Source organism: Schistocerca nitens, chromosome 2 (assembly GCF_023898315.1).
Source record: "Schistocerca nitens isolate TAMUIC-IGC-003100 chromosome 2, iqSchNite1.1, whole genome shotgun sequence".
In the NCBI taxonomy this organism is placed as follows: Eukaryota; Metazoa; Arthropoda; class Insecta; order Orthoptera; family Acrididae; genus Schistocerca; species Schistocerca nitens.
The window spans coordinates 105,454,797-105,471,896 of NC_064615.1; the positions used below are offsets into that span (position 1 = coordinate 105,454,797).

At 39.2% G+C, this 17,100-nt stretch overlaps 1 protein-coding gene across 5 annotated transcripts in view; it reads right to left on the reverse strand.

Annotated features, from left to right (window-relative positions):
• LOC126235779 (uncharacterized) overlaps positions 1–16,761 on the reverse strand; it is a 269,602-nt gene extending 252,841 nt beyond the window's left edge. For all 5 annotated transcript variants that reach the window (XM_049944583.1, XM_049944584.1, XM_049944586.1 and 2 more), the window contains exon 1: positions 16,586–16,761. In XM_049944583.1, coding sequence (XP_049800540.1) covers positions 16,586–16,642 — 57 coding nt within the window. In that variant the 5' untranslated portion in view covers positions 16,643–16,761. The remainder of the gene's footprint in view (positions 1–16,585) is intronic.
• Positions 16,762–17,100: the final 339 nt, after the last annotated feature.

Consider the following 17,100-nt stretch of genomic DNA (forward strand, 5'->3'; position numbering starts at 1 on the left):
GTGAATACTGTGCTTTGTGATATGAGGATACACTTCACTGAGCACATACAGAAATGTATGCTCATCCATTCTTAAGTAATTGATGTACGACTTGACGTCTTCCACTGTAAGCTCACGTAACAAGTTTTGTTGAATGCTTTTATTGTGTCATCCTAAAACCCACGGCTTCACCCAGATTGGATTAGTTTTTCGTTCCATAGACCAGTGCTGAGGAGATCCTCGTGGATGTGGAATATGTCAATTTTTTTTAAGTTGAAATAACAATACTAATAGTATGAATAAATACAATGCATCATTTGTTTCTATTAAAAATTCTATTAAAAATTTCATAAATGGAGTAGGAGTTGGCCACTAGTAAGTCTTTCAGGCTACTTTCAAACTGATCTTTATTTGTAATTAAATTTTTTATGTTTGCTGGCAAACTATTGAAGATGAGTGTTCCTGAGTAGTGGACCCCTTTTTGAACTGAAGTAAGTGCTTTCAAGTCCTTGTGCAGATCATTTTTGTTCCTGGTGTTGTATGTATGAACTGAGTTGTTTGTTGGAAAAAGAGATATATTATTTAGGACAAATTTCATTAAGGAGTAAATATACTGAGAGGCAGTAGTTAGTATGCCCAGTTCTTTGAAGAGGTTTCTGCAGGACGTCCGTGCATTTGCTCCACAAATAATACATATTACATGCTTTTGGTCTCTGAAGAGTTACCCCAAAATATTATACCATATGACATTATGGAATGAAAGTAGTCAAAGTATGCAAGCTTTTTCATTTTTATGTTGCCTATGTCTGCTAACACTCGAATTGTAAATACAGATTTGTTAAGGCGCTTCTGCAGTTCTGTGGTGTGCTCCTCCCAACTGAATTTATTATCAAGTTGTAATCCCAGGAATTTAAGACTGTCAAACTCATATGTATGGTTCCTTTTTTTCCCCCACTTCTTTTCCGCATGTGCACACAATGCAACTGCGGTACGTGCAACTGCTGCAGCTAATAACAAGTTGTTGTCAGCCATCTTGAACTTTGACGACAAATTTGATGACAGTGTAATACCCCTTCTAGCACTACGTCAAAGATCTTTGTCAAATATATTTGACGGAATATTTGATCACATCTTTGATAAAATCTTTGGCAAAGAAATTTGATAGTGTAATACCGGCCTAACCTATTCATGGGCCATCTAGAGGAACCCTTCCTAAAAACCTGGAATCCTAAACCCCTTCACCTGGTTCAGATTCACTGATGACATCTCTGCTATTTGGATTGAAGGTGAGGACACCTTATTCACATTCCTCCAGAACCTCAACAACTTCTTCCCCATTTGCTTCACCTGGTCCTACTCAACCCAACAAGCCGCCTTCCTAGATGCTGACCTCCCACCTCAAGAGATGGCTACATCAGTACCTCTGTCCATATCAAACCTACTAACCACCGGCAATACCTCCACTTCCACAGCTGCCACCCATTCCATACCAAGAAATCCCTCCCATACAGCCTAGCCACCAGTGGTCATCGCATCTGCAGTAATGAGCAGTCCCTCTCAAAATATACCAAGGGTCTCACTGACCATAATTATCCTCCCATCCTTGTACAAAAACAAATCTCCTGTTCCTTATCATTCCAGACTCCCACCCCCTTACAAAGTCCCACATTCTGGCCACAGAGGAGCACTACCCTCATAACTCGGTACCATCTGGGACTGGAGCAACTGAATTACATTCTCCACCAGGGTTACAATTACCTCTCGTCGTGCCCTGAAATGAGAAATGTCCTGCCCACTATCCTTCCCACCCCTCCTACTGTGGTATTCCACGATCCACCAAACCTACACAATATACTCGTCCATCCTTACACAACCCCTGCTCCCAGTCCCTTACCTCATGGCTCATACCCCTGTAATAGACCTAGATGCAAGACCTGTCCCATACATCCTCCTACCACCACCTACTTCAGTCCAGTCATTAACATCACCTATCCCATCAAAGGCAGGGCTACCTGTGAAACCAGTCATGTGATTTACAAGCTAAGCTGCAACCACTGTGCTGCATTCTATGTAGGCATGACAACCAACAAGCTGTCTGTCCACATGAATGGCCACCGAAAAACTGTGGCCAAAACACAAGTGGACCACCCTGTTGCTGAACACGCTGCCAAACATGATATCCCTCATCTCAATGACTGCTTCACAGCCTGTGCCATATGGATCCTTCCCACCAACGCCAGCTTTTCTGACTTGCACCGGTGGGAACTTTCCCTGCAATACATCCTATGTTCCCGTAACCCTCCTGGCCTCAACCTTTGTTAGTCACTGTCCTCACCCATCCAGTCTTTTAACTTCATTTTATTTCTCTCCTTTCCGCTACTTACCCCCGTCCCCCCTCCACACCTTCTCTCCTGCCTTCCGTCTAAACTGCAACACTTCACTGCCTGCCACTCCCACCATACTATCCCTCCGCCTCCCCGTCCCAGCCTCCTCCTTATCCTCACTCAGTCATCACTCCCATCATGCACTGGTGCTGCCACTCGCAGTGTGGTTTCAGTTCTCTGAGACTGCAGATGTGTGTGCAAGTTGCGCGCGCGTGTGTGTGTGTGTGTGTGTGTGTGTGTGTGTGTGTGTGTGTGTGTGTGTGTGCGTGCGCGTGTGTGTGTGTGTACTGCTGATAAAAGCCTTAATGGCCGAAAGCTATAATTGTGTGAATCGTTTTGTTGTGCCTATCGCGACTCAGCATCTCTGCTATTTGGTGAGTAGCAACTTTCCTTCTCTGGTATTGTTACATTCCATCCTGCATTTTCCATTGTTTAACTTTATTAACAGTATTAAAGCATTAACGTTGAGATATTGTTTTTATTTAATGAACCCTGAGCCTTATTCAAAGTAAGCTTAAATTAGCTATTTCAATTATTAATCAAAGTGCCATTACTGTACGACAGCAATATTTTATGTTTTATTCTTTTAATGATAGTTTGTTATATATTTAAATATAATTTCAATCTTTTCAGAGCTATTTATTCACTGATCATATGACTCAAAAGTGTTTACAAAAAGTTTAAAACTCACTATTTTTTATCTAAAACTTAGAAAATTTCCCGGAACAAGACCCCAGTATATCCCCCCCCCCCCCCCCCAAATATTTTTTATAAGTCAGCACCCCTGAAATGTAGCTGAACTAAATAGGACAATGTTGAAGGAATTATATTAGGAAATGAGAGACTAGAGGTATAACCTGCTATTTGAACAGCAAAATATCTACATCTACATCTACATCCATACTCCGCAAGCCACCTGACGGTGTGTGGCAGACTGATGATGCTAACGTTGAGAGGATGTAAAATGCAGAATGGGTATAGCATGAAAAGAATTTTTGAGAAAGAGGAATTTGTTAACATCTTATTTAAATTTAAGTGTTACAAAGTCTGTTGTAAAGTTATCTGTTTAGAGTGTAGACGTGTGAAAGTGAAATGTGGATGATATGCAGTGGACAAGAAGAGCCTAGAAGTTTTTTAAATGTGGTGCTGCAGTAGAATATTGAAAATTGGATGAGTGTATCGAGTAACTAATGTAGAGCTAATAAACTGAAATGGTGGAAGAAGAAATTCATAGCACAACGTGATTAAGAGAAAGGATCCAGTGATAGGACATATCCTGAGACATCACAGAATAGTCAATTTGGTAATGAGGGAAGTGTGGGAGATGAGATTGTAGTGGGAGATTTGTTGTTGTTGTAGTCTTCAATCCAGAGACTGGTTTGATGCAGCTCTCCATGCTACTCTATCCTGTGCAAGTTTCTTCATCTCCCAGTACCTACTGCAACCTACATCCTTCTGAATCTGTTTAGTGTATTCATCTTTTGGTCTCCCTCTACGATTTTTACCCTCCATGCTGTCCTCCAATGCTAAATTTGTGATCCCTTGATGCCTCAGAATATGCCCTACCAACCGATCCCTTCTTCTAGTCAAGTTGTGCCACAAATTTCTCTTCTCTCCAATTCTATTCAATACCTCCTCATTAGTTATGTGATCTACACATCTAATCTTGAGCATTCTTCTGTAGCACCACATTTCGAAAGTTTCTATTCTCTTCTTATCCAAACTATTTATCGTCCATGTTTCACTGCCATACAAACCCAATACAAACACTTTCTGAAACGACTTCCTGACACTTAAATCTATACTCGATGTTAATAAATTTCTCTTCTTCACAAATGCTTTCCTTGCCATTGCCACTCTACATTTTATATCCTCTCTACTTTGACCATCATAAGTTATTTTGCTCCCCAAATAGCAAAACTCATTTACAACTTTAAGCCTCTCATTTCCTAATCTAATTCTCGCATCACCACCCGATTTAATTCGATACATTTCATTATCTTCATTCTACTTCTGTTGATATTCATCTTATATCTTCCTTTCAAGACACTGTCCATTCAGTTCCGCTGTTCTTCCAGGTCCTTGGATGTCTCTGACAGAATTACAATATCATCGGCAAACCTCAAAGGTTTTATTTCTTCTCCATGGATTTTAATTCCAGCTGCGAATTTTTCTTTGTTTCCTTTACTGCTTGCTCAATATACAGATTGAATAACATTAGGGATAGGCTACAACCCTGTTTCACTCCCTTCCCAACCACTGCTTCCCTTTCATGCACCTCAACTCTTATAACTGCCTTCTGGTTTCTGTACAAATTGTAAACAGCCTTTCGCTCCCTGTATTTTACCCCTGCCACCTTCAGAATTTGAAAGTGAGTAGATTTCTCTAAGTCTACAAATGCCAGAGATGTAGGTTTGCCTTTCCTTAATCTATCTTCTAAGATAATGCTTAGGGTCAGTATTGCCTCACGTGTTCCATCATTTCTACAGAATCCAAACTGATACTCCCCGAGGTCGGCTTCTACCAGTTTTTCCATTCGTCTGTAAAAAATTAGTGTTAGTATTTTGCAGCCATGGCTTATTAAACTGACAGATCGGTAATTTTCACATCTGTCAACACCTGCATTCTTTAGGATTGGAATTATTATATTCTTTTTGAAGCCTGAGGGTATTTTGCCTGTGTCATACATCTTGCTCACCAGATGGTGCAGTTTTGTTAAGCCTGGCTCTCCCAAGGCTGTCAGTAGTTCTAATGGAATGTTGTCTACTACTGGGGCCTTGTTTCGACTTAGGACTTTCAGTGCTCTGACGAACTCTTCACGCAGTATCATATCTCCTATTTCATCTTCATCTACATTGTTCCATTTCTAAAATATTGTCCTAAAGAACATCGCCCTTGTTTAGACCCTCTATATACTCCTTCCACCTTTATGCTTTCCCTTTTTTGCTTAGAACTGGGTTTTCATCTGAGCTCTTGATATTCATACAAAGTGCTCTCTTTTCTCCAAAGGTCTCTCTAATTTTCCTGTAGGCAGTATCTATCCTACCCCTGATGATATGTGCCTCTACATCCTTACATTTGTCCTCTAGCCATCCCTGCTTAGCCATTTTGCACTTCCTGTCGATCTCATTTTTGAGGCGTTTGTATTGCTTTTTGCCTGCTTCATTTACTGCATTTTTATATTTTCTCCTCTCATCAATTAAATTCAATATCTCTTCTATTACCCAAGGATTTCTATTAGCCCTCGTCTTTTTACCTACTTGATCCTCTGCTACCTTCACTATTTCGTCTCTCAAAGCTACCCATTCTTCTTCTACTGTATTTCTTACCCCCATTCTTGTCAATCATTCCCTAATGCTCTCCCTGAAGCTCTCTACAACCCCTGCTTCTTTCAGTTTATCCAGGTTCCAGCTCCTCAAATTCCCACCTTTTTGAAGTTTCTTCAGTTTTAATCTACAGTTCATAACCAATATATTATGGTCAGAGTCCACATCTGCCCCTGGAAATGTCTTGCAATTTAAAACCTGGTTCCTAAATCTCTGTCTTACCATTATATAATTTATCTGATACCTTCTAGTATCTCCAGGCTTCTGCCATGTATACAACCTTCTTTCATGATTCTTGAACCAGGTGTTAGCTATGATTAAGTTATGCTCTGTGCAAAATTCTGCCAGACGGCTTCCTCTTTCATTTCTTCCCCCCAATCCATATTCACCCACTATGTTTCCTTCTCTCCCTTTTCCTACTATCGAATTCCAGTCACCCATGACTACTAAATTTTTGTCTCCCTTCACTATCTGAATAATTTCTTTTATCTCATCATACATTTCATCAATCTCTTCATCATCTGCAGAGCTAGTTGGCATATAAACTTGTACTACTGTGGGAGGTGTGGGCTTCGTATCTATCTTGGCCACAATAATGCAATCACTATGCTGTTTGTAGTAGCTTACCCACATTCCTATTCATTATTAAACCTACTCCAGCATTACCCCTATTTTATTTTGTATTTATAGCCCTGTATTCATATGACCAGAAGTTTTGTTTCTCCTGCCACTGAACTTCCCTAATTCCCACTATATCTAACTTTAACCTATCCACTTTCCTTTTTAAATTTTCTAACTTACCTGCCCGATAAAGGGATCTGACATTCCACACTCCGATGTGTAGAACGCCTGTTTTCTTTCTCCTGATAACAATCTCCTCCTGAGTAATCCCCGCCCGGAGATCCGAATGGGGGACTATTTTGCCTCCGTAATATTTTACCCAAGAGGACGCCATCATCATTTAACCATACAGTAAAGCTGCATGCCCTCGGGAAAAATTACGGCTGTTGTTTCTGCTTGCTTTCAGCCGTTCACAGTACCACCACAGCAAGGCTGTTTTGGTTAGTGTTACAAGACCAGATCAGTCATCCCCTGCAACTACTGAAAAGGCTGCTACCCTCCTTCAGGAACCACATGTTTGTCTGGCCTCTCAACAGATACCCCTCCCTTGCGGTTGCACCTACGGTACAGCTATCTGTATCGCTGAGGCACACAAGCCTCCCCACCAACGGCAAGGTCCATGGTTCATGGGAGAGGGGGGGGGGGGGGGAGGGGGAGATCTATGCATCTATTTGGGAGATCTATGCATAGATATAATAAGCAGGTTCAAATGGATGCAGGTTTCAGTATTTCTTCAGAGATGAAGAGGCTTGGAAATGATAGAACAGAATGGAGAGCTGCATTGCGTCAGTCTTTAGACTGAAGGCGGCAGTAGCAGCAACAAAACAACAACAACATGCACATATAGCGCCAGTTCTGATAAAACTTTTTGATTTGTAACAGTTAATTGTGCCTTTCATAATCAGTTAAGTGAGACTTCTCCTAGTTTATACAGCTGGAAATTGAGTCTTCACATTCAATTCCGCAGCAAAATTACTTGCATCCCTAATATAGGGATAATAATGACACTGTCTTGTTCATATTTGCCATGATGTTGGCAGAGAATGTCTGTGACCTCATTAACTTAGACTTGAAGGTTTGTACCAAAGCTCTCACAATTGTTATTACTGGTTATACCGATCCTCAAGATTCCTACCAGAAGGAACTGTATGAGCACTGACTAAAACTTTATGCTATGTTACCTTGGCCTGGGAACATACACACATTTTTCTTACAATATAAATTTTTGTGAGAATATAATCCCCATATGGGGACAGAGAAGATGAGCTTAAAATAAACAATCTAATACAACAATCACTGAGCTGTATCTTATGTTCTTACCATGTGGACTCTTCATTTATTATTTAATTCAAACCTTTCACTTCTTCAGTTAATTGGAATGTCAGAGTCACACTGCATGTATCATCCCCAAAATTTGACCTATTTTGTACACACGCGCACACACGCACACACACACACACACACACACACACACACACACACACACACACACCATAGTCTTACATGATGCCAAGACTGACTCAGTGATAGCACACAATGTTGTGTCAGAAATTAGTGGAGCTGACACTGTTACCCTTTTCACCTTAGCAACAACAAGTAGATATCCATACTTTAACGTATTTACGTTTTTATATCCTCATGCAAGTGTGTTGATTCTTTATTTCACATGCAGTTAATGAGTGTTGTGACTACACAGTATTGTCCATTTCATCCAAGGTGGATTTCACAGTGCCGCACAACCCAATCTTTCAGTGTGGGCTAGTAACTACAAGAAGGAGGCAGCTGCAGTGTCAAGATATCTGCTGTACTTTCATGTAAAAATATAAAAATAACTAAAATTTTGTAATGTGGTGTACAGAAAACATTAGTACTCGTCTGTCAATCAAAATGTAATAAGTTGGTGTCAAGGTGCGAGAGAAGGTAATAAATTGTTATACAGTACAAGTCACTTTAAGAAGAGAGAATGTTGCGAAACAGACAACTACATTCACGCTACTACTTATGCATCCATAAGAAGGGCTGTTGCGAAGTATACAGTAATTTTTAATATCACGTACTGGTGTAAGATCTATCAGAAAAATCTATTAAGTTCTGATCATACATAAGGTCATTTAATGGATCCAAACATTCCAGTCAGTCTCTTGTGGATGGCACTGAACTGAGAACAGCAGACAGAATGCAGAAATTTTAAATTCCACATTTAAAAGTGTAGTCATCCAACAGGATACCTCTGTACCAATGTCTGGCCATGACACATTCTCTCAGATGGGAGGAGGTATCAATATTACCATCTCCAGAATTGAAAATTATTAAGGCCACTTCAAATGAATAAGGCACCAGGCATCAGCCTCTGATGGAATTCTAGTTAAATTTTAGTGGAATTAGCTCCTTCCCTACCTTGTACTGATTGAAAACCTTTTGAATGACAGAGTTCCATGTGACTGGAAAAGTGAGCAGATAATCCTGTTTACAAACTGGTAAAAGATACAAAGAATATATAATTAATGACCAATATCTCATTTACAGGATCCTCCAGCATATTTTAATCTCAAACATTATAATGTTTCTGGAGGAAAACAGCTTCTCTCAACAAATCAGCAAACATTCAGGAAACGCCACTTGTGTGAAACACAGCTTGCTTTATTCATACAGATTTTGTAAGCAGCATGCAGGTGTACAGGTACATTGCGTCTACCTAGAATTCCTAAAGGCGTGCAATGTTTTATCACCTTGTTGACTACTACCCAATATACAATCATATGGGGTGCCATTGGAAATATAAGACTGGTTAAAGGAATATTTCACTGGGAAAAAAAAGCCATTCTGTTATAAGAGACAGAAAACAATTCTCAGAAATGAAAGTAAGTAAAAGAAGGATCTGTTATGTTTTCAATATACATATCCACTTTTTCAGATAGGATCACAGCTCTATAAGATTGTTGACTGAGGAATACTTGAACAAAAATCCCATTTGGTGTAATGAATAGCAACTGTCTTTAATGTGGATAAATTTAGAATAATGCCTATAACAAAGAGAAAGAACCAGATACAAGATCAGGGTTGCCACAAGTTTCCCCAAGTGAAATTCCCTGATTTACAGACAAGTTCCAGCATTTTTCCCTGACAAATTCTGCGATCTCAAGAGTAATAAAGACGTATGTTGACAAAAAATGTAAGAGCAAAAGTCTCAACTACTAATATCAACATCTTTTGTAATGAAATGTTTTTAGATGGGGATGATAAATGGTATGTGTGTTTCATTAAGAAGCATTTCCTTGGAGTCACAAGACAGATTTAAAATGCCTTCACTGATTTCAGAAATAACCTCAGAAGAAAGTACGGCACTTGAAACAAGTATAAGCCAGGGAAGAGTTGCGTAAACCGTCACTATAGGTAACCGCCAATAAAATATTGGTTCCACTATGTTTGTTATTGTCAGCTATTACCCACTGTGCTATGTCTATTATTTTACAGGTATTGTGCGATTTTTCTTTCGAGAAATATATGAGTATATAGCGCACAAACCGCCAGCGACTGCCACAATTTTCTTCTTCTTACTGTCCATACTTTCTGAAATATAAATTACTTTCAAAGTGCCAAAATGTACTACAATAAATAAAATGTCTATCAAATGCCAACTGTACAATATACTTGGGATGAGACAATCACAATTCCTGAAATCCATCACCTGTGGTCTCTGACCTGCCGAGGAGTGCCTCAGTCCAGGGTCCATGGATAAACCACGAAAATCAACCACATTATACCACACACAAACAGACCTGGCTTGCGGGCAGCTCAGTGAGACTTGATCCTAAGGGCATGGCCTGAACATTAGTGGGAAACGATGGGCTTCAGATCAGCAGGGCCGATCCATTAGAGATACCAGCAGAAATGGCTTTCTGTTTTAGCCCATTGCAGGAATACACTTTTTTGGCCAGCTATTTGTGTGTCACAGACAGCATGTTGATGAAATGAGACCGCGCTGATCGATCCATGCAACAGATAACTTGCACAAATACTCAGAATCAATACTAACGAGGATAGGTAGCAACTCACTGTAAAGATGATCACTGAGACACAGACAGGCACTTAGAATCACACTCTCATAACTAAATTTTCGGCCATAGCCTATGTCATAAAACGAGAGCACACAAACATTCACGCAATCACTCACACACAACTCATCCACACAGGACCGCTGTGTCCGGCTGCTGCGTCAACAATCTCTGAGGATCAGATACAAACAAACCACTCCTCTTGTCTCCCTGCCTCTCATCCACAGCTACCAGGCTAGTGGCAAGAAGGGGTAGCAGCACTGACTGCAACCTGAGGGGAGTGGCAGGAAGGGGAAAGCATCAAGAATGAGAGAATAGGGAAGCGGCGCACATTATCAACTGTGTCCAGCCAGTGACTATGCCTGATATCCCAGTAAACAAACCACTTCATTTACTGTGACAAAAACGAGATTTTCCAGACCCCCCCAATACATCTGAAATTCCATGATATTCCCCGATTTACAGAACTTGTGGCAACCCTGAAGATTAAAGTCTTGCGCATATCACATCATACAAGTATTTAGGGGTACTGCTAAGTAGCATATGAAATGGGACAATCACTATAAATCAGTGCTAGGGAAGGTGAATAGAAGACTTACACTAGTTGGAATGGTTCTAGGGAAGCGCATGGTGCACCTATAACGAATATCGCATACCAAATGCTAGTGTGAGCAATTGCAGAATATTTTGCCAACATTGGCTACCCCAACAAGTAGACATTGAACCAATTCAGAGACGTGATACTAGGGTTGTATGAGGTCTATGTAGTCTACATGAAAGTATCGAGAACACAGTTCCCATAAAACCATTTGGATCGACTTAGAGAATCTGTGCTTGGTGAAGACTTTGAAACCATTACATTGTCACTATCGTATATCTTATGCAGAGATCATGAGAATCAAGAGATCAGGGTACACACACAGATATGCAGATAGTTTTTTTCCCTCACTTAGTACACAAATGGAGCAGGAAAGAAAAAAATTAGTAACACTGGCATGATTTAACATCTGCCATGAATTGTTCTGTAGCTTGTGTTCCTACATAGGTGGATGTAGGGACCAAAAGTTCTTATTTCGTGCAGAAATCTATTTATTTTCAATAACTGAAAGCAATCTGAAGACATCTGAAACTAAGAAAAATATGACGTATATCAAAAAACTTAGTTTTTTACCATATTGTGATCGCGGGAATATATTACATGCAATTTATAGTAAATATGGTGGCAACTGTTTTCATCTGGGCTAATTTTGAAATATTTTTACTTAAAAAATTATCCCTTCATGGAATGTGTCTGTCTTCTATATCAATTAATATGGACAAGCCTGCAAGAAAAGAGAACAAAACAACCTATGGCATACTCTAGACAATTTACTTTTAGAGATGAATTATCCCATGTTGTAATTTTCTGCAAATCATGCTGGAATGGTCCATTCAAGCTCAAAAAGCAGTACTACACTTCAACATACATACATAAATTGAGATTAAATATCCCGCAAAATTTTTCAACAAACAAAACTGTTGTCTCATATTTTCCATACAACCTCAACAACTACATTAGAACTATTGACGGCCTTGGGAGAGCCAGTCCTGACAAAACTCTACCATCTGGTGAGCAAGATGTATGAGAGAGGCGAAATACCCTCAGACTTCAAGAAGAATATAATAATTCAAATACAAAGAAAGCATGTGTTGACAGATGTGAAAATTACCGAACTATCAGTTTAATAAGTCACAGCTGCAAAATACTAGCGCGAATTCTTTACAGACGAATTGAAAAACTAGTAAAAGCTGACCTAGAGGAAGATCAGTTTGGATTCCGTAGAAATATTGGAACACGTGAGGCAATACTGACCCTACGACTTATCTTAGAAGCTAGATTAAGGAAAGGCAAACCTACATTTCTAGCATTTGTAGACTTAGAGAAAGCTTTTGACAATGTTGACTGGAATACTCTCATTCAAATTCTGAAGGTGGCAGGGGTAAAATGTAGGGAGCGAAAGGCTATTTACAATTTGTATAGAAACCAAATGGCAGTTATAAGAGTTGAGGGGCATGAAAGGGAAGCAGTGGTTGGGAAGGGAGTGAGACAGGGTTGTAGCCTCTCCCCGATGTTATTCAATCTGTATATTGAGCAAGCAGTGAAGGAAACAAAAGAAAAATTCAGAGTAGGTATTAAAATCCATGGAGAAGAAATAAAAACTTTGAAGTTCGCCAATGACATTGTAATTCTGTCAGAGACAGCAAAGGACGTGGAAGAGCAGTTGAACGGAATGGATAGTGTCTTGAAAGGAGGATATAAGATGAACATCAACAAAAGCAAAAAGAGGATAATGGAATGTAGTCGAATTAAGTCAGGTGATGCTGAGGGTATTACATTAGGAAATGAGACACTTAAAGTAGTAAAGAAGTTTTCCTATTTGGGGAGCAAAATAACTGATGACGGTCGAAGTAGAGAGGATATAAAATGTAGACTGGCAATGGGAAGGAAAGCGTTTCTGAAGAAGAGAAATTTGTTAACATCAAGTATAGATTTAAGTGTCAGGAAGTCGTGTCTGAAAGTATTTGTATGGAGTGTAGCCATGTATGGAAGTGAAACATGTATGATAAATAGTTTAGACAAGAAGAGAATAGAAGCTTTCGAAATGTGGTGCTACAGAAGGATGCTGAAGATTTGATGGGTAGATCACATAACTAATGAGGTGGTGTTGAATAGGATTGGGGAGAAGAGAAGTTTGTGGCACAACTTGACTAGAAGAAGGGATCGGTTGGTAGGACACGTTCTGAGGCATCAAGGGATCACCAATTTAGTATTGGAGGGCAGCGTGGAGGGTAAAATTCGTAGAGGGAGACCAAGAGATGAATACACCAAACAGATTCAGAAGGATGTAGGTTGCAGTAGGTACTGGGAGATGAAGAAGCTTGTACAGGATAGAGTAGCATGGAGAGCTGCATCAAACCAGTCTCAGGACTGAAGACCACAACAACAGCAGCCTCAACAAAACCATTGGCACTGCTAAAGTGCCACCGAACAATATACTTCCATGATCATTCAGGCCTTAAGAAATCAACCATATTCTTAGTTGGTGTTTTGACTACTTCCCCTTATGCTCTAGAAGCATTCGTGTGGATACAACAACACACAAGTTGTACATCCATGTTAATGGCTACTGCTAAAGTCATGCTAAACAATAACTGTCACTTAGTCGCTGAAAAATGCTCCACATCGTAAAACGTGACACTCATGTGGCAGTTAAATAACTTGTCCTCCTCAACATCATCTCCTTAGGTGGGTAATTTATCCAAAACACTCTCTATATAACCTCCTTGACACCTACACCACCATACATATTAGGCAAACAGCAGATTCTGAACACTGACAACACAATATAACCAATAACAGCCAGTTTTTTTTAAGTAGCAGCTTTCTTACTAAGAGTGTTATATTTGCTTGCAGTTGATTCAAGTATAAGTAGGATGCAGACTTTAATGAAAGTTGTGTAAAATGTAGAGACACACAATGGTATCATAGAATGAAATGTACTCTGGCTTCCAGCCATGTCAAGTGGTTTAAACATCACGAGCTTTCAACCAAGCACCCCTTTGTCACTGTCAAACGGTATGAATGTCAGTCAGCAGCTGGTATGCCCTTATACAGGTTATAAGGGCATACTCTGATTTGGAGTTCAATGCAGCTGCTTCAGCCTCGCAATCAATGCATCCCAAGCCACACTGTTCTATGAAGGGTGTTATTGGTTATTCTTTTTGATAGATTCTTTAATTACATAGTTCCAGAAGCCATTAGTGAGTCACAGCTGAAGTTTCATCATATTTGATCCAGTAACCACTTTCCAGAGCATACACCAACCCAGAAGCTGATAATGTGAGCTGCAGAGGTTTCATCAAATTTCATCCAATTACTAGACCATGGTTCACACTAACAGTTTCAAGGCTGTGTAATTAAAGAAATGATCAAAATACACATCAATGATAACATCTTTATTAGAGATGAAGACCTGGAGCTCAGCACAGAGTGGAATCCAATGATCGTGAGGATGGAGTAGGTGCATCGATGGTGACTCAAAGCATGCATATACAGCAACGATATGAGCACCAGTGACATCACATCTGGCAGTTCGTGTATATAAGGGCATACCAGTAGTCCATTGGCAGTCACGCCATTTGAAAATGCCCAAAAAATGCTTACTAAGATCATTGTATTTTAACCACTTGATAAGACCGTAAGCCAGAAAATTTTTATTTAATGAAAGTTCACTGTTAATACATAGAACAGAGGTCTAGAGATTTCTGCAGATATTACGCACTACTGACCTATTTCTTGACTCGGTCCATATAACTTCATGTGAAATGTAGACCAAGATGAACAACTGAAGTGCTGAAAAATACTGCTCCCTTTCCATGCACGATGGATAAAATAATAATTTTTTTTTTTCCATACTCGCCTCTCACTGCCATACTACACAAACTAAATTTAGTTAATAATAATTTTTTTCTTTGTCAGTGGTTTGTGGATAAATGTCTTTTGATAAAATACAAAGACTAACCCCATCTTGTCAATGTTGAGGTTACTATAAAAGATGGCAACCAGGCAGTCTGACCTGGGCATGAATTGGTAAGGAAAATCAGCTGAGTTGATCTGTACATGAATTGAAAATTAATAACCAAATTTCAAATTGACGCCTACCAGAAGTATACATGTTAACACTGCAATAGCTTGGTAATTTTCCAATAGTCATGGAAATAAGCATCTAATATCTCATCAATATGAACACTTGGTGGAAATATGACTACAGAATTCATTTAACTTAGTTTCATGTTCCACAGATCATTTGCACAATAAAGATGTGAAGTGAGTAATTTTATATTCACAAACTATTCTGTAACTATGGCTACATAATGACTATTTACAAGGCCTTATTTAGTTTTTTAAAAAAAAAAAGAAGTACCTACACAGATGCAAGTTACTAATTCCTACCCAACGTCTTTTTCACATTACAATAATAGAAATTCTAGGGAACAGGAGGAGATGTCAAGGAGAAATCTTTTCAGTTTACTTTCACATTTCACTGTCTGTCAAACAATTTAATTCACTGGGCAAGTGAACAAAAATTTTGGCTGCACCATTGTGCACACCTTCTTGTGCTAAAGACAATCTCAATGTGTCATAATGAATGCCATTTTCCTTCTTGTATTGTGATTATGTATATCATTGTTCCTTCTGAACTGCGGCGGATTATTTACGACAAACTTCATGAGAGAATGTAGGCCTACTGAAGCAGTAGTCAAATAACTAATTTCTTAAGCAGGTGATTGTGAGTGAGTAACAAGTATTACCATTACAGCACATTTTTTGAGGAATGAAGGCATTCTACACCAGGACTTTATTCGGTATGATATTATTGGAAAGTATGTAAACATACTGATTTGCCTCTTCTCAAGAACAACTATGATTCTAAGTGCTAATTTAGCTGAACTATGTGGTTTTAGGAATTCCGAAAGGTAACCGCCATTAAAAAACTGGAACTAATGCATTCAACTTTTCGGAACCAGGCCAGATTATGCATTTCCAAAATCATTTTATTATAATCACTAGTACGATCAGTTGCATTTGAGGCAGGTCTTATAAGGAATCGATTGCCAAAACACTTTTACTTATATGTGGCCAGTTTACAAAATGGCTAATGTTGGACATGAACTCCCTCTTAGAAAACATGCGGAAATACGGATCCAGGAATTCTAGTATAGCTATTTATGCAAAAAAAAAAAAAAAAAAAAAAAAATGAAGAATTCATTCTATAATGTCAATCTAAAACCTAATCTCTTGCACAACTAAGTAACAAAAACACACAAAGCATTCGTTAGTTTGAAATGTTCTCATGCATTCAGCCGGGTGAAGCCAGAGAACATTCCAAAATAATCATACGCCGGGAAAACCTAAAATGACATTTTAATCGACGAGTAGGGCAGAAATCGCGTCACTGCTACAAGTTTAAGATCATACTTCACTTTATCACAAACGCCACTTCCACATTCCAAGAGAAATATTCTGTTACGGCAGTGATAAAGGAATGAGCAGCGGAAAGTTGAGGAGCAACTAATATCACCAATCACTTACGATAAAAATTCCATCACATTAAAATCAAGAAGAAATATTCTGTGCAAGTCGTGACGAAGATGACGTTTAAAATTATGTTACATTAACCTGCATGATTTTCGTCGAACACTTCAGTCGTTCCAAGTTATGAAACAGCGTTCGCATAATTCTGATGTAACAAGGAATAATCCATGATAGACAATATTTTGAAATCTGCTAGTTGACAAATCTTGACAAGAATTCCAAATTTTCAAACAGGACGCTTCAAGTACCCAAAGATGTTTGTTTACTGCTTGGATTTCAAAATATGCCAACACCATAGATTATAGTATTTCGCATGGCCACATCTCTGCTCACCGTTCGAACCACAGTCTAGTATAACAGTCGCGACACTTCGCCTCGATTTTGTTGCCTTCAGCGCCAGCAGCGCTCCAAGCGGCCGGTAGGTTGAACTGTGAGTTCGGCGCGATCGCGAAAGCGAATAGTGATTGTTTATTTTGATTTATACAATGGTTTTTACCATCGGGAGCGTTTGTAGCGCAATATATTGCAGCAGCAATAGGAAGAAGACACCACAGCTGTCTTTTTTAGGTTTCCTAAGGATCCTGAGAGGCATATACCAT